The 18908-nt window shown below is 44.6% G+C and overlaps 1 protein-coding gene across 6 annotated transcripts in view; it reads right to left on the bottom strand.

Annotated features, from left to right (window-relative positions):
- The window catches only part of Kif13a (kinesin family member 13A), a 185664-nt gene that overhangs the window by 116146 nt on the left and 50610 nt on the right, over window positions 1–18908 (bottom strand). For all 6 annotated transcript variants that reach the window (XM_052156717.1, XM_052156720.1, XM_052156718.1 and 3 more), the window contains exon 3: window positions 2575–2587. In XM_052156717.1, the coding sequence (XP_052012677.1) occupies window positions 2575–2587 (13 nt within the window). The remainder of the gene's footprint in view (window positions 1–2574; window positions 2588–18908) is intronic.

The raw sequence follows: 18908 nt of genomic DNA, 5'->3' as shown, positions 1-18908 counted from the left end.
TAAAAACCTATAACCACATCCATCCATCCATCCATCCATCCATCCATCCATCGATCCATCTCTATCTATCTATCATCTATGTATCCATCTGTCCATCTATCCATCCAACCATCCATCCATCCATCCATCCATCCATCCATCCATCCATCCATGCATGCATCCAGGTGGATACATTAACGACAGTATTTGCCTGTGGAAGTCAGAGGACAGATTTTTTGGGAGTCCAGTTTCTCTTCCCACCACATGAGTGGGTCCTGGTGTTTGAACTTAGGTCTGCATCCCAAGCACAGGCTTTACGTTTTTCAGTTGAACTTATCGGAGGTGACCCTGATCCCCTAGTATGTCATTTCTGACTGCACGGTCAGAATGGGAACTTCCCATCCTATGAATGTCATATATCTAAATACCCAATGGTCCCAGAACAACTTATTTCATATCACACACACATTCAGCTCACCACTATCACAACATGGAGACTAAGTCTGCCTCATATAAAGTTGTTCCTGCTTAATAATTTGTTAAGGTAAATCACCCCATCTGCCCTAAGGCCTCTGATCACTGATGCCCAAATCTCATCATCTTACAAAGCATTCACAGCGCCTCTGTTTTTCCCACTTATTTTCAATACATACAGTCCCTAAGTCTACTTCTGTGTCTTTCATATATTTTACTCTGTTTCATCACTTTCTTGGATTCAGGCTAATCTATTAAGTATTTTAATGTTATATATTTTTAACGTGACGATTTAACATTACTTTTGAGAATTTCAGGGCCATTCTTAGGCATGATCTTCAGCATACCCACTATGCACCAGAATGCAGCACGTAAAAAGTAGTGGTGGTTGTTAAAAATGTCCTTGCGCCTTGTCAACTTCCATGTGTATCTTTCTCTGAGCAGCCACAGGAGGAACGGTTCCAGGAACACACTGGCTTTCTTTGTGGGAAACAAGGTTATCTTATGACCAGGATGACTATATACGTTGAAACCTCTGGGAGCAAAGAAAAGATCCAGACAGACAAAGGAACATATATCCTCCTGGTGCAGAAAACCTTAAGACTGTAGATTTTATGGATTATAATCACCTCAGCAATTACTCAGGGACAACTGTCGGGAACCTCCAGATCTGACCATGCCGCCCAGCTCAGCTGGCTTCAGAAACATGAGCTACTTCCTCTTTCTAGAGACACCTCCTATTATTTATTCAGTGCATGCCTTCCTTGCTGGAGTTCAGACGCTTAGTGCCAAAGACAATACGAATGATGCTTTCAATAAACAGAAGGCATGAAATAACATTTGATCAGTTTTCTGTAATCCAAGAGCTACGTTAGAGCTTTCTTCACAGCCCCAGGGGAAGCAAGCCTGTCTCTTCTCCCATGTTCTCATGTGTCCTAGACTCTGACCACAGGGAGGAGTTTGCCCTCATTCTATCTTAGATAGCATGGGCTGTAATCAGTGCCATTACCCAGGGTTGGTCACTTTTCTAGTGACTTGTGGTACTAAACATCTCTCTAACAAATCCACTTCCATTTCTACAGGGCCAGTCACTTAAATACCTTCTCATGACTATGCCATTTATACTTGAACCTCTGGGGTTTCCATCAGTAAAAATGTCGTCAAAAGTTGCCAAAGGCAGCGGGACAGCTCTAACTAGCAGTCACTGTAATCGGCCAAGAGCTCTGACCCAACATACAGAATCAGTATGGACGGTCTATGTGAATGTGTGGAAAACCTTCCCAAAGATATTGACTCTTGTTGGCAAGACAGAAAGATAGTTTGTAACTAGTTACCAAATTTTATTCCTGAGGACCTGTTTTTATTCTTCTGCTTTCTAGAAGGACCACTCACAGTCATTGCTGCTGTAAAACACAATGATCAAAAGCAACATGGGAAGGAGGGGGTTTGTTTCAGCTCACATCTTGAAGTCTATGATCCAGGGAAGGAAAGGTGTGAGAACCTGGAGGCAGGAGCTGATGCAGAGGCCACGGAGGGGTGCTGCTTCTTGGCATGCTCTTATGGTTTGCTCTGCCTGCCTTCTTATAGAACCCAGGACCACCCACTCAAGGGTGGTACCACCTACAACAAGCTGGGCCTTCCCATATCAATGATGAATTAAGAAAATGTCCTACAGACTTGCCTTCATGCCAGTCTGTTGGGGCATTTTCTCAGCTGAGAGGCCTTCTAGCTTGTGTGGAGTTGACATAACTAGCCAGCACAGTTATGCCAACCACCGCAGCTATCCCACTCTTAGGCCATGGGCCAGCACCTGTTTCTTCTTGCTAAACTCCCTTTGGAGATCAACAGGCCAGAACCACTCCCTGGCATACAGGTCTACAGAGTCAAACATCTTCTGAGACTGTAACAATGGTTAAGAACATCACCAACGTAGGGTAAGCAACATGCTGCTCTTACATCAGTGCCAACATGAACTGCTGAGTCAGGCTTAAATTTTAAATTAGAATGCTAGTCTTAGTTCCCCGGTGGCCAGGAACCACCCACAGATTCCTGTGATGAATTGGGATCATAATGGCGGCATACTAACTCAGTGCTGATGCCCAGGTCCATGCCAGCACTTACCTTGGGAGGTTTTCTTCACGGTGAAAAGAAAAAAATTCAATAGCGGAGACACAGTAGGTTGTCAACACAATGGCCACATCAGAGGGAAACAATGAAAGAGAAAAAGAAAAGAAAAAAACAAAAACAAATTCAGCAACTTTGTAAAGGGCTCTGGAAAGTCACACATCACTAACTGCCTGCGGTGATAAACCTCTCACTGTGGACATGCATTGAGGGATGTTTTAAATGGTTTTAAGGAACGGTAGTGAAGGAGATACAGTCTTACTATAACCATCCTGCACATAGCTGATTTTTTTGTAAAGATTTATTTCTTTATTTCATGTATATGAGTACACTGTAGCCGTCTTCAGACAGCCCAGACGTGTGCATCGGAGGCCCACTGCATATGGTTGTGAGCCACCAAGTGGTTGCTGGGAATTGAACTCAGGACCTCTGGAAGAGCAGTCAGAGCTCTTAATTGTTGAACCATCTCTCCAGCCCCAGGTGAACTCTGTCCAACCAGCCTTACATGTAACTTTTCTTCCTGGCTCTCACCTTATTTCTTTGAGACAGGGTTTCATAGAACTTAGGCTGGCCTTGGACTGGGAATGACAAAGGATGACCCTGGATATTTCTGCTCCTCCTGTCTCTGCCACCTGATTGCTACAATTATAGGCGGATACCACCGAAGCTGACTTTGTGGTGCTGGGGACCAGACTTGGGGTTCCATGCATGAGAGGCAAGCAGCCTACGGGTAACCTGAGCTACATAGGGCCAGACCACCCTGGACATATCCAATCTTGTCCATCCAACTAAGTTACACCCCCAACCCTATATATAAACTTTCCTGCATTGAATATATACATATTTTCCATTGTTAGGCAAATATACTCTAAGACACATAAAGATATAGATTTTTAAAACATGGTTCTAGATAGTAAGTTTTACCTATTCCAACACTGAAAAGAACTTTTAAAACAAGTTCTGCCCTCCTCCCAACATCAACCACATAAAACTTTGTATAATGTTAATTTTTTTCCTTCAGTGTTGCAAAATCAAATCTAGAGGTTGGCCTATGCTAGGAAAATACTCTTACCACTGAGCCTCAGCACCAGCTCTGCGGATGTTTGTTTTTTGCAAGTTAACAGTTCAGAAATGATCGAAATTATACTCAAAGGAAACATGGGAAAAGCAAAGGTTCCAATGTAAGAACACATGAGGCTAACATGCTCTGTCAATATTTTCCTTCGTGTGAAATTCGGGACCTGGATTTTGAATTCTAGGAATGTGACCCTATGATAGTTCTTGACTTTCCTGGTGTAGTTGTTCTTGGTGACACTCTTATAATAACAGTTCATAAATGTGAAATAACTCCCGAGAAATGGGGCACTCTCCCTGTGCCTCCACAACAGTTGGAATCAGGGGGTCAGGAGAGTAAGCTGATGGGTGGTGGTGTACCCTCCCTGTGCCCAAGTACAGACAGACAAGCAAGAGGCCGGGGACCAACACGAGCCTGAGACCAGCATGGTCTACGTAAATTCCACAGCAGCCAGGACTATGCCACAAGACTGTGTCTTAAAAAGGGGAGTGGGGTCAATTAATTTAAGTTCACTGAGTTTTCTCCAGCACTAGGTTCAGGGATCTCCACAGAACTTTGAGGACCTCTGGAAACATCCAGAGCTCAAAGGTGGACAAAGTCCACAGACTCAGATAGGTAGGCAGTCCCACACTTCTGAATGCAAGCAAAGGGAACCAAGACATTCCACTCGGGCTGAAGCTGAGACATCGCATCCCTGGAATTCCATGAATTAGCCAGAAGGAAATCAGCCTGTATACACACGCCTATGCCTACCTCAGGCACTGTGAGGATTCCACTTCTGACTTCTAGCTTTTTGTTTGATTATCAAGTCAGTCTGAACCTATGAGCCAGTCCGCCTATCTAGACAAGACAGGCTTTGAGGATGTCACAAGAGAAACACACAGTTGTTTTTAATACTTAAAAAGCCAGAAGTTTCAGTCTCTACCCAGAGCTTGAGTTTTCTGCAGAGAATTCTAGATGCACCATCTTTGTACAGGAACAAGATGAGAGCTTTACGCACTGTGCTGTGGATGAAACTTCTTGTTTTGCTGCTTTATTTTATTTCATTTTATGTTCTTTAAACCACTGTTTTATTTGACAAGGAACAGTCACTAGGGTTCTATTAGGCCATCGCTTGAAAGACCGTGCAGCGCCATAGGAGGAACAATAATACGAGCCACCCAGTACCCACAGAGCTCCCAGGGACTAAACCACCAACCAAAGAGTACACGTGGAGGGACCCATGGCTCCAGCTGCATATGTAGCAGAGGATGGCCTTGTTGGACATCAAAGGGAGGAGAGGCCCTTGGTCTGGAGAAGGCTCGATGCCCCAGTGTAGGGGAATGCCAGGACAGGGAAGCTGGAGTGGATAGACTGGTGATCAGGGGTGGGGGATGGATTAGGGGATTTTTCGGGAGGGGGACCAGGAAAGGGGACAACATCTGAAATGTAAATTAAGAATATATCTAATAAAAAGAAAAGACCATGAGCCAAGTTGATACTCATCCCTGAGCATCCTGGGGATAGATTCCCCAAATCCATGTGTGCTAGACTGCCTTACATAAAACGGTGCAGAGCTTGCATATAACCTACACACATCCTCCTCCTATCGACTTAAACCATCGCTAGACCACCTAACAAAATAAGTGCTAGGTAAACAGGTGTCGCACTGAACTGTTAGGGGAACAATCAAAGAGTCTGCATGGTCAGTACAGGTCATTGAGTCTGAGGACATAGAATCTATGCAGAGAACCAACCACACAACGTCCCGTGTAACTACAGTGAACCACTGAGCCCAGTGGGGTGAGACTACAGTGAACCACTGAGCCCAGTGGGGTGAGACTACAGTGAACCACTGAGCCCAGTGGGGTGAGACAGGTGAAATGGAACCTCACGAAACCCTCCAGGGTCACCACAGCATGGTTCCCACTGCAGTCCCACAATGCTCATGGCTAGCAGCAAGGAATCGGCGTGCTGGTTTGTAGCCAGTAGTGCACTGACATACTAAGCTGGCCCAAACTACCCCTCTGCTTCCTTCACTGGTATTCCAACAGGATTTGTTTTCATGCTCCTTGGGAAAAAAACAATCCCATATTCTTTGCAAAGTCCACTTCTGTCACTTGAGAAGAGAAACTTATCTTGGAAAACCAAGGTAAGCCAGCTGCTTTTGTCTGGGCCGTGATGGAGAACGGCGTACGAATGAGTGGACACTGGTAACAGGGCAAGGGCAGCCAAAGCTCATGGGTAACTCAGTATCTGGTCTAGAAAACGGACTCCTTAGAGAAGAAAGCCATCTTCTCATAGGTTATATATACGGAGCATATTACCTGGTCAGCTTTTTGGAAAGTGAATTGGGTGATGGGGAACTAAAATGCTGCATCCTCTTAGGTTGTAAAACAAACTGGAGGACAGAAGGTGATTCTTCTGTAGTTATAAAGAAAAAAATTTCCTTTTCTACTTCCCCTCCTTGTTTATTTATTTATTTACTTACTTACTTACTGTATATGAGTACACTGTAACTCTCTTCAGACACACCAGAAGAGGGCGTCAGATCACACTACAGATGGTTGTGAGCCACCACGTGGTTGCTGGGAATTGAACTGAGGCTCTCTGGAAGAGCAGTCAGTGCTCTTATCACTGAGCCATTTTTCCACCTCCACCCCTCCCCTTTTTTTAAAGACAGAATTTTACTATATAGACCAGGCTGGCCTGGAACTCACAGAGTTCAAGATCTGCCTCTGCCTCCCAAGTGCTAGGATTAAAGGCATGTGCCACCACACTGGCTTATTTTTAATTATGGTGTGTGTGTGTGTGTGTGTGTGTGTGTGTGGTGTAGTGTAGTGTATCTGTGTACACATAGTTCAGAAGAGAGTATAAGATCATCTGGAGTTGAGTTTACAGGCAGTTTTGAGTGCCCGATGTGGGTTCAGGTTCTAGGAACTGAACTTGAGTCCTCTGCAGGGGCAATGTGTGCTCTTAACCCTTAATGAGTAATACTGATTGATACCATAATAAAATACAGTGCATACACTATCTTTGGAGACTGGAAACTTGATGATATTACACCCTCAAGATGAACTATAAACAAGCTATAAACATGATTTCAAAGGAGACTGGGATGACGCCATTGCCCAAAGTTTGTATGTAAGAAAACTGAATCGAGCTGAGCCACTCCAACAGGATGGCTGAGAACTGGCTGCACTGGCTGGGGTTGTTAGGACAGAGGAAGAGGCAATTGTTCAGACTTCAGCGAGCTCTCTCTTCTGCTTATGTGTTTGTGCTGAAGGTTTCCCTTCGTGCCTATTTGATGGAGCACCCCAAACCACTTTCCATACGGAGCAGCTCAATGGATAAATGCCTGTGTGTGCTAACAAATACCTCAAGGGGGTCACGTGCCCCATCTCACCTTTCAACAATGTGGATAAAATGTGGCTGAATGAGAACATCTAGCACAATCAATTCTAAGAACAGTCACACCCCACACACCAACACTTAGGTCAGGGACCAGCCAACAGAGGACACTGGCCGCACAAGGTTGTATCACCAGCAACATTATTAGCTTGTGTAAGTGCATGGTGTTCAACTGACACAGGATCATGCCCTCAGAACCATTCACACGGGTAAGTGATGGCTGCCTGTCCTCAGGGTTAAAGTTATGATTCCCCAAGATACAGGCTAGCTGGCAACTTCTCACCAAATGGGGCATTTGACTAACAGTGAGTTAAAAGAGTGTTTAAACTGCTCACTGTCTTGATTTATCCTTAACAAAGACAAAACAAGCCTCATCAACCAGAAGTTGACATCAGATTTGATTAACAAGGACAGTCAGACAGCCCTACCTCACATCTTCTCTGAGAACACTCCTTCCTCCCTCAGTATGGTCCTCAGCCAGTTACACCCAGAAGGACTTGGGTATGTTCTAGTCAGTGTGTGTGTGTGTGTGTATAAGTCTGTGTATGTATGTGTGCATGTGAGTCTATATATTGTGGGTGTGGTTCGCTTATTTGAGAATGAGGCAGGGGGTCAGAGTGTGGGAGTTGGTTCTCCGTCCACCACGTAGGTCCCAGGGATTGAACTCAGGTCGTCAGGATTGGTAGCAGGTGCCTTTACCCACTCAGCCATCTTGACGAGCAAGATGCCCCCTTCTTGAGCTTTATCTTTTATATTTGCGTGTTCCCTTTTCCATCTCTAAATATGAGTGTTAAAGTACCTTACAGCTACAGACAGTGGGATGAACGATCATAGGGAAGTAATGTGCTTTAGAATCACAGAGAGACACATACATCCTTACCTCCCAGGCCATCTGTCCACCCAGCTGGGACCCTGAAAACACACCAGCGGTGAAGGTGATCACAGAGAGGATAAGTCCCTACGATTTCTCCTTTTGGGAACTACTACAGAACTTCAGACCTCCTTATGTTTCTTTTCTTTCACCTTGAACCTTGAGGGTAAACTGAGGCTGCAACTCTGACTTCAGAACAGCAAGGGCAGATGGGAGCAGGGAGCAAGAGGAAATGGATACCAGGTCAGATTTCTGGAAAATTCCACAGTTTCCAAACCGTAACTCTAGAAAGGTACAGTAAACTAAAATTCTACACAGTAGGCTCTTCATTCCTGACACATTTATTTCCCTCCAAGTGGACTGACTTTCGTGTTATTCACATAACCGTCAGCGACGGGTACTTGACACAGCCCTTGCTCCTAGCGTGGCGAGTGACACATAAGTGGAGCCCGTTCTGCCCAGTGTACATAGGAAGACAACTGTGGCTTTGCCAACAATCCCAGCCAGAAGAGACAGATGTAGAGAAGGGTGACAGTTCTGAAGCAGGCGGGAACAAACAGCTGCATGGGTCCTCATCACGTGTTTCATCTCGAGGAACCATCGGGACGATTCGGCCGAGCCTGGGAAGACTATGGAAGGGTGTGCCGGCTGTGGGTGGGAACGGTGACGTGTTGGGCAAAGAAAGGGCTCAGTCCATACCCTGGACTGACTGGGCCAGCTGTTAGCAATCTGCTGGAGCTGAAGGAAGAGCCACAGGGACTGAGACTGACATGGAGACAAGACTAGACAGCAAGGAAAGACAGGGAGACCAGCCTGGATGAAATCGTGACACGTTCCCTAGAGCAGTGTTTGACGGGTTTGGCGAACAGATAGGTTTCTTCTGACCCATTGGCTGCTCTCTGCTTTCTGTCATGGGTGAACTGCCACAGTGACCTCCTCTCCTCAAACCTTCCAAATGATCCAGCCATGACTGACTGGGATGAAAAGGCAGAGAGAAACAGCCTGACACCAACTCTCCCTGAAGCACTGGGTAGAAGGCCAATTTCCCAGTTTTGGAAGTTCAGGGCTTACCATAATGTGCCAGACAAATGTGGGCAACTCAAAGTTAAAAGGGAGTATGTGGAGAGCTTTGGGGGCCACAGAGCTAGGAATTTGGCCGGAATTTGACACTGGGCTAGGACTAGAAAGTAGGTTCAGGATGAATCCAGCTGAGAATGTGCTGTTTGTATCTTGACGGGTCTTGTTAAGACTCTGAATCCAGTAATCGTGGGACATTTGTCTATGCCTTAACTACTTTGTTTATGCCTTAGGACTGACCATATCTTTATATGTACCTAGAATGATAAAAAAAATAAACCCATTTCAGCTTCAGAACTGGCTGGGGTCAGGTTATAATGTTGTCTAGTTGTCTTTTTCTTTGCAATCCTCCCTCCCTCAGAGTCCCTGTTTGGCTGACTGAGCTGGCTTGGTCAGGGGTAGGGATGGCAGGGGCCACAGGCCAGTGGCACAGTACTTGTCTAGCACGTGCTGAGGTACTATGCTTAATCTCCATCATCAAAAAAGAAAGAAAACTAAGCAACCGTGGATGGAAGCAAGCCTCAACTGCCTGGGACTGAATGGTACGACAGACTTTCACTGCATCACACAGAGTGATGCTCGAAGCACCGTCTCTCCTCAGACTTGTTTTTAATTGCTAAGTAGAACTACTCACTAGGTCACTTCTCTATGTTCAGGTGATTAATAAATAAAAGTTTACGGTAAAGTACAAAAGTTGGGTGAATTGGTACGAATACATCCACATGGTATTAGTTTATGATAATGATAACCATGCTTCTGTATAATCTTCCAAATCTGAAATGAGTCCTCAAAGCCCATGGAATCTTTTATAGTTCTATGACATCATTTTGACTAATGGCTATCCATCAAGACTGGCTCCTCTGCCTTGTTCCCAAATGTTATCAAGGTGGGGCGACACCCAAATCAGTCCTCCCACAGCACAGCTGGGGCCACAGGTGTCACCGAGGTCTTGTGCAAGGCAGCACTATCTCTGTGGAGACTCTCTAGAGTGTTCACCAATGACTTCTAAGTCCCTGTTCCTGGTCACTATGGAGACAATTCCCCACGGATGGAGAAACTCACACTGGGTTTAACCACAACAAAATTAAGCAGAGAAAAAAACAAAAACAAAACAAAAACTAAAAACATGGGTCTTGGGAAATTTTCTGGGCCTATCTTCAAAGGTATTACACTGAGGAGTTTGGCAAATATGACAGCACAGAACACATACACTAGACTCAGGTCAGGAGTGAATTGAGTGTGTTGGCACTGCAGTTCCTATTATTCAGAAGGCTGGGGCAGAAGGATTATTTGAATTCAAGGAGAACACCATCTCAAAACTAACTTTCACCACCACAAACCAAGAGTGAAGCACTTAATGAGGTCAGTCTCAGAATACAATGTATCTCAGTCTAGATGCTGTTACTAAGGACTTGACTGCAATTAATGGAGCCTTTTGGAAGGCTTTTTAACTATTTGTTACTACTTTTATTTCCAAATAAACTTTCCATTCACATGAAACTTACATCACTTACCTATGCAACCATTAACAATAATACTTTTCCTTTCTGTAGTACTGGGGATCAAAACCTCACACATTGAGGCAAAGGCCTCTGCAGGCAAAGGCCTCTGCCACTGGATGACATTTGACTTCCTACATTAAGGAGTCAGAAACCTAGCTGGGTGTGAAGGCGCAGGCCTTCGATGCTTGCACTCAGAAGGCAGAGGAAGGTGGATCTCTCTGTGTTCAAGGCCAGCCTAGTCTACAAAGAGTCCAAGATAGCCAGCCAGGGTTATGACACACAGAGAAACCCTATCTAGAAAAGCAGAGAGAGACAGACAGACAGACAGACACACACACACACAGACACACACACACACAAACACACACACACCAGGCTCCATGACACAGCTCCCAAAGGTCCAAGTTAAGACCCACAGCTGCCTTTTGTGAGAGCCTGCCCCACATCTATGGTGGTTACCGGCATAGACTCTAACGAGGAGCTGCACCCCATCCCACTCTGCTACTTTGTAGCAAATGTACACTGCCACACTGGACACAGTGTTTAAACTTTGAGTGTGCAGGGTTCCCCCAGCTGTCACATAAAAAGTGCAGTGAGGGTTAACGGAATTAATATTCATGAAGTCTTTGGAGGAATCAGAGCAACACACAGGCTATAAGAGCCTCCACTGTCAGCCACTTTTCCTGGAGAATGCCTTCTCTCCACCTGACACCTGCTGGTGCTGAGGCCAAATGCTTGTAAACTTTGACAGCCTGCAGGACAGGCCACTTGAAGGCTCCACACAGAGAGACCCCTGAGTCAGCAGTCCACTTAACTCTGCAAGGCATCTGTGCAGAACCATCTAGTTTCAAGGTCACATTGAATTGAATCACCAAGGCTGGAAATTACGTCTATTACAAAATGAGATCTTGGGAGGCATGCTGACTGGGCAGGATGTCATTTTTTCATCCCATGTCCAATACGGACCCAAGAGCTGCAAATGGAGGTGCTGATGATATGCCTGTGACCAAAGTCACACTGGTAGTTAGCAATTACAGCAATGTCGTCCTCTAGATTAAAATGTACATGATTTAAAAAAAAAAATCAAGATAACACAACATGGATAGAAATCTTTGATTTTAAACCTAAATGTGCTTTTAAAAAAGCTAAGGAGAGATCCACAGATATATTTGAAATTCCATTCAGTGCAGAAGATGAATTGGGAGTGACACGGGGCCCAGAAGTCATAAACAGGCAGGTCTGAGACCAGTGTGCAGAGGCGTGGGCTCACTCTAAGGCAGCTGCAGGTGTCTCTTCCTGCTATGCCACGCATGCACCCTGGCCCACCAGCTGCAACACCCGCACCATTTCTCTTTCTCCCAAATGAATTACAAATATCTCATTTGCACGTGCTGTTTATGTGGTCAACCACAAACCAACAAACCATTTGCCCAACAGGCAAACTGCCAACATGAACCCAAAGAAAACCTTCCTGACGACGGAATTCTTCAGGATTACACAGGCCCCTCAAGTCCTGCTTGGGGCATGATTGGGGCAAGCCTCGGGGGAGGGGAGGGCAAGTCTGAACAGCAAAGTCTGGGTACGCACCCAGGCGGGGAGAATGTTGTAGTCCAACCTGCCTGAGGTATGATCAAGAGACCACAGTTCAGCAGTTTCTCCTCTGTTGTGACCTGAGCTGGTTATCTGCCAACAGGCGACAGACAGCCTACACGAGGCTTCCATCCTAACTTAAAATGCAAACAGAGAAAGGGAAGACTATTGGATGCTCTGAATTGACAACTTTAATTATAAAAGCCATCAGCACTCTTCCAAAACCAGAAAGGACAAAATCAAAGTCAAAGAAAAAAATAAAAAACAAAACAGTTCTGTAGCTGGACACTGTACCTATAACTTCACAGAGCTGCTGGTGGGGTCTGACCCTAGAGGCTTTCTGTGTATCCATGACTACAGACAGCTTTCCTCATCTTCCTCACCGCTAGGAGGTTGATGCTGACTGTGGAGCATATTCTCCATGTTGCAAATGGTTCTTGACACCATATCTATAAGTTCTCATCCAAATAGGAGGGAGATATCACCCATTTCTCAGATGGGTAAACTGCCCATGAGAGTAACCACATGGTGGCCAGCAAGATGACTCAGCAGCTAAAAGCACTCGCTGCTGGGCCCAAAAGATCTGAGTTCAAATCCCTGGGACCCACATGGAAGAAATTAAAGAAAAACAGCTCCTAGAAGTTGACATCCGACCTCTACCCATACATGGTAATATGTGTGTACACACACACACACACACACACACACTCCACAATCAAATCAATCAAGTTTAGAAAATCTTCTTTAAAAATAAAATTAGAATAGTCATATGGCGAAGTGGGAATTAAAACCTAGTTCAGATCTTTGGGTGGCTATCCTACTCAGAATGGCTTTCTACCATTCTCCTGGCTTAAAACCCTGCAATAACTTATTCTTTTCTTTTTCTTTGTTTTTTTTTTTCAAGACAGGGTTTCTCTGTGTAGGCCTGGCTGTCCTGGAACTCACTCTGTAGGCCAGGCTGTCCTCAAACTCAGAAATCCGCCTGCCTCTGCCTCCCAAGTGCTGAGTTTAAAGGCTTGCGCCACCACCGCCCGGCACAACTTATTCTTATAGGGAATAGACAAGCATATCCCTGACTGTGTCCACAGAATGTTGTCTTCTGTTTCTACCAACTAAGAGCTCATTAGACTCTTCTACCACTCAGCCCTCACATGCAGCAATCCCCCCACAATGGAAGATCTTCACTGCAAGTGTAAAGTTTTCACTTCTTATACAAACAGTAAGAGGGTGATTTCCCAAAACAATGATTTGTGCTGTGTTTCTGCTGTCAATCCTTAGCATGCAAGGATCAGACGGGTGTGTCACTGCACTGCACCGTCTTAGACTGCTTGGTTTAAAAACTACTTTTAGAGATGCTGGCATGAATTTCAGGGTTTTTGATTTGTTTTTTCTTTTTTAAATCATTAAATGAATTTTGGCTTGGGATGAGAAGAGAATTTCCAATAATTTCTGAAATGGCTCCAAACACTCATCTGCCATTCTGTATTGTGTGTTTATGTGAAGCAGTGTTCTCATCAACGACAATTACAAAATCAAAATATTGATCAATTCTGAAAATCCATGAAGGTGCTTGACTCCCTGAGTCAAGTATTCAGCCAAGATTTAACATTCTTTATGAAAAAAGGACAAGAAAATCAGTCTCACTAGCACATATTTCCTTTCATCTTTAGTACGTAGAAAAATATAAGTATAAAAAGCCGTTGACCATAACTTGTCATTTTCAGCAGCTGACTTACAGACACTTCTTGGACTGAGTTTAAGAAGCCCATGGTAGACCATGCTTGCTTCACGCCCTTTCTCCAAGAAAGGCTGGCCCACACTCACACTGGGCTGTCCTCTGTCAGGTCTGGCTTGGTGCCTGGGTGCTGGCGAGGATGTTTACAGAAAGTAAACACATAGGTAATAGGACTCTCGGAACTGTGTATCAGAAGGATGCAGCCATAGGCTGTGAGTGCTGGTAACACTCGAAAGCGGCCATATTTATATAAAATAGGAGTGTGAGTTTTACCAACATAGGGGAAAAAATGACTTATTTTGGTTAGCCACTGATTTTGCAGTCTTTTGTAAATTTTTAGAAAATTATTCTTTCAAAATGTTTCATATATATATATATATATATGTACATATATATATATATATAGACACACACACATACACATGTGTGTATATCACTTTGATCACACACATACATATATAGCACTATGATCATATATATATATGTCTATACATATATAGACATATATATATATCACTTTGATCACACACCACACACACATATAGCACTTTGATCACACACACCACACACACATATAAGCACTTTAATCACACACATACATACACACATATATATGCATATATATAGATAGATAGATAGCACTTTGATTACACATACCACACACACATATATGGCACACACACACACACACACACTACCCTTTCTTATTCACCCAGTTCTTCGCTGCAAGTTTCTCTTTTACTAACGTCTTTCCCATAAGGACCTGCTGGCTTACCCTAGATTATTCCATTGTTATTAAGGCCCCAGGTAGCAGACCTGGCCAGTCCCTGCCCTCAGTGGGCTTGTGTATCCTATAAAGTAAAGGGACTGCATGTCCTCTGGAGCTGACCTGCTACTGAGAGAAGACAATCATGGCATATTTGTGAGGCATGTTTCTTCTGCTTGCATTGCCTTCCCCAGTCTGTTCTCCCTTTTCCAAGCCTTCCTCTTCTCTCTGGGAAGGTTTCTTTCCTCAGTTTACCACCTTTATCCCACCAGTCCCCGATGCTCACTCTCCTGTTATTGTACACAGTTTTCTTTATACCATCTGAAACTATTTCACTGCACGTTTGCTTACTCAACTAAGAGCTGTTAGTTTGTGACAAACAATGGTGACAAAATTGGGTCTTATAAAACAGCAGTAAGCACTCTTAAATCTTAAGCCATCTCTCCAGCCCATAAATATTTTTAAGTTGCATTCTTTTCATCAATGTACAAAACTACGTCTTCACACTGTTCCCATTCAAACGTAGAAGAACATTTGGAATAAACAGTCTACATCGAAAATGACCCAAAACAGCTGTGTCCACATTCTCCTCAGAGACAGATGAATGGGTAAATTACTAGAAAAACCCCAGGTAATCGGGAGGCCTGGTCCAAGGGAACCAGACAGAAGAGGTCTGTCTGTTGTAAGGCAACTTCAGAGGAGGGCCCTGCATGAGATGCTAAGAGTGGAGGGAAGGTTAAGTGGCAGGAGAGAGGGAGGGAGAAAGGGAGGGAGGGAGAGAAGGAGGGAGAGAAGGAGAGAGGGAGGGAGGGAGAAAGGGATGGATGGAGGGTGGGATACAGGCTTCAGAGGACTGTCAGGTCTCTAAATCCCTGTCTCTAATTGTCCCCCACTGAAGCACTCACAAACTTGATGGTAAGTCAAAGTCTCTGGGAGGCTCTGCAGTAAACTGATTTAATGTCATTTTGCCCTAAAGCCATTTCCCCTGTCTCCAGTAAGGAATCACACCCACTATGAGGAAAGCTGAACAAACCCAGAGTCACACTAGCTAGGTAATATAGTCATCATCTCTGCTTTATAAAGAAGAAAAGACCTATGTACATAACTGCTTTTTAAGCAGTGGCCCACGGGAAACCCCCCCCCCCCATGAGATCATTTTGGGATTTTCTAGATTTGAAGATAAACGAAAACAGCTGAGTGTTTTATCAGCGCTGTAGTCACTTCCACGGGGTTGTTCTGAACTGAGGCGATGGGTGTGCCCCTCAGAGAGGACACAATGGACGGGAACATCTGCCAAAGCCCAGGAGAAACAAGGTGGAGGAGGAAGGGAGGAGAGACCAGCACGGCCATGCACAGGAAGAAAACACTCCTCCTTCCTGTGCGCCGAAGACCAGGCTGGGTCTCTGGGGCGCCTAGCTGGCCCTGAGTACCTACTCATAACTCAGTCAGAACCCTGGAAGAAACGACATAAAAAGGAAGACATGGACCGGGGACATGGCTCAGGGATGAAGTGCCTTTCCTGACTACAGAAGCACCTGAACTCCAGCCCCAGAGACCAGATTGAAAACCAGCTGGGCGAGGGCCAGCGAAAGGGCTCAGCAGGGAAAGGCTCTTCCTCTAGCTTGGTGATCCAGGCCGGAGTCCCAGATCCCACGCGGTGGGATAAGAGACCTGCTTCTCACTAATTGCTCTCTGACCTCTATGTATGCACACATGTGGCACCCACACACATGAGCTGAATGAATATTTTTTAATCTGGGTGTGGTGTCACCAAGTTATAGTTCCAGCGCTGAGGGGACAGAGGGCACAGATAGATCCTTGGAGCTCACTTGCCATCCTGCCTAGTCCATTTGAAAGCTCCAGGCCCTTGAGAGAACTTGTTTCAAAAAGTGAAGTGGGTACCAAGTTAACCTCTGGCCTTGACATGCATACACATATGTACACACACACACACACATACACACACACACACATTCCTCTACACACATGTATAGTACATACATCTGTACATACACATGTGCATACATACTAAAAAGAGAGGAGGAAGAGGAAGGAACATCTGTTCAATTACACAGGAATGAGGCATTATTTTCAGACTGAGAGAACTCAAGAAAATCCCAAAGAGCCCTTTCTCTACCAAAAAGAAAAAAGAAATCCCTATAGTGATAGAAGAATCAACTGCCTTGAAGGTTTAAAAGGCCAAGTGAAATGGAAAATTCAGAGTTCATATTGTTTTCTACAGAACCACTGAGAAGCCAAACCTAAGAATGGAAAAATCATCCTGTATACACCCCAAGCTTTACAGCATGGCCCCCCCATCTGATGTGCCATGAGCCCCCAAACTTAATGCTGAATGAAAGAAGTCCTTGAATACCATATTCAGTATGATTCCATTTACATAAGACTTCAAAAATAAAAAGGTCAAAACTAAAAATAAATCACTTGGGGGATCAGGGTTCAATGTAAAACCATTCTTCTGAGAACAGAGGATGAAGGGCACCCTAGTCAGGGAAACATCATTAGCAGGGAAGGTGGGGTGCAGCACAGTGCCCACCCCTCTCCTGAAGACTGGCTCTGGTTGGCTGGACACAGGTTACATGGGTGTATGCGTGTGCTGTGCATGTGCTGCTACAGTTGGGCTGTACACAGCTCACACACTATCAAAGATAAGGTCCTAAAAAGTTTTTGCAACTCTCCTTAAGTCTTCAGGAGAAAATAACATTAAAACATACAGTGGATGGAGTAGGGAGGAACCAAGTATTAGAGATCTGTTAACCCAGTGAGGTAAAGAATGGTCCAGGAATTTATCTAAGTCTTCACAATTGAGACAGGAAATTCTAACATGTCTCCCCTGGTCCAAAAACCCAGGAGTGTGGTGCTGGTAGGCAGTCTGTGTTTGTCTTTTTCAGGCATGTGGAAAGACAACATGTGATAATTAAGAGGGGGCCTTCTTCACGGTAACTCCAGTAAAGGACAGAGATTCGTCACAAGCTGCTTTAGCTACCTGGGTCAGTACAAATGGGGTGCAGAGTCTTCCCAAGCTTTAAGGAGTTCCCATAAGGCTTTCCCAAAGCCCCCTAAATCTCCAGTCAGATGTTCACCACATCTGAGCTGCAAACATGGCACAAGTCTTCTCATCTCGGGCGTCAGTGAAGATGAAACTCCCCAGTCACTAACACGCACCCAGCTCAGATGCCCCGGCAGAGTAGCCTCCAGTATCCACAGAGAAAGCTCTCTCAGGACAGGCCGTGTCATAAGCTTTCCACAGCCACTGCAGCAACATGCACAAAATGCTCTATTTTAATGTCTGATCCTGGAATTTTAAATAATTGTTATTCAACTTTTGTTTTCAGTCCCAGAATCACTGAATGTTGAAGCTGTAAGGTACCATGGGCAGAGATACTAATGACACATATGAAATATGATTTATTAGGATACCGAGAAATGTCACATAGACTGGTAGACACAGGATATTGTCTTAATTTGAAATGTTTTCCTGAAAACCAATTACAAAACTAGTCAGAGCTGCCTTCACAATGAGGCCAGTTTCGTACAAAGTGGAACTGTGAAGTGCCTGCGGGATATTTTGAATGGTGTCCACTCGAAGTTCAATGTATAGCGGTGACCTTCTCCGTATGATATAAAAGCTGACATTTCCCTTGGCGTAATCAATAGAAGTTCTTTACGAAGTAAACTCTGCAATAATAGGACTTGACAGGTCAAATGAAATATCTATAACAATAAATAAAATTTCTTTAAAAGAAGGGCAGGTTCTCTTAAAGTTTGCACTGGCCGTAAACTTAATATATATGCTTTCTCCCAACGGTGACCAACACTACTGAGCAAAGACAAAGACCTCTGGGAAGGGCAGCGTTAACAGCTCAGAAGGTGTGGATCAGAAGGGGTATAAAGCAAAGTGTGATGGTACACTCCAAGCATTCAAGAGGCTGAAGCAGGAGGATTGCTGTGAGTACAAAAGCTGACCTAGGCTGCACAGTGAGGTCCATAGTTTTCTTGATTCCTGGTTGTAGCTAGGTATGAAACGAAGGCCTATCTGGGTCAGAAGTGGCATCGACAAATCTTTACCAAGCCTAGGTTATCTGTTCTGCCTGTCCCTTATATCACAGAGCACCCAGGAAAGTAGAGGCCACGTGGATGTATTGCCAAGAGAACACCTACTCATGGTCTCCACATCTGTTTCAAATTACCCTCCTGCCTTCCTCCAAACATACCCTCTGGAAGAAAGAAAACATTGAAAAAAGCTTCACAACCGTGTGGATATGTGGTGTTGTTCTGGGAGACAAATGCCCAGGCAGGAAGAGCTG

Source organism: Apodemus sylvaticus, chromosome 14 (assembly GCF_947179515.1).
Source record: "Apodemus sylvaticus chromosome 14, mApoSyl1.1, whole genome shotgun sequence".
Taxonomy (NCBI): domain Eukaryota; kingdom Metazoa; phylum Chordata; class Mammalia; order Rodentia; family Muridae; genus Apodemus; species Apodemus sylvaticus.
This window is presented reverse-complemented; position numbering and strand designations above follow the sequence as displayed.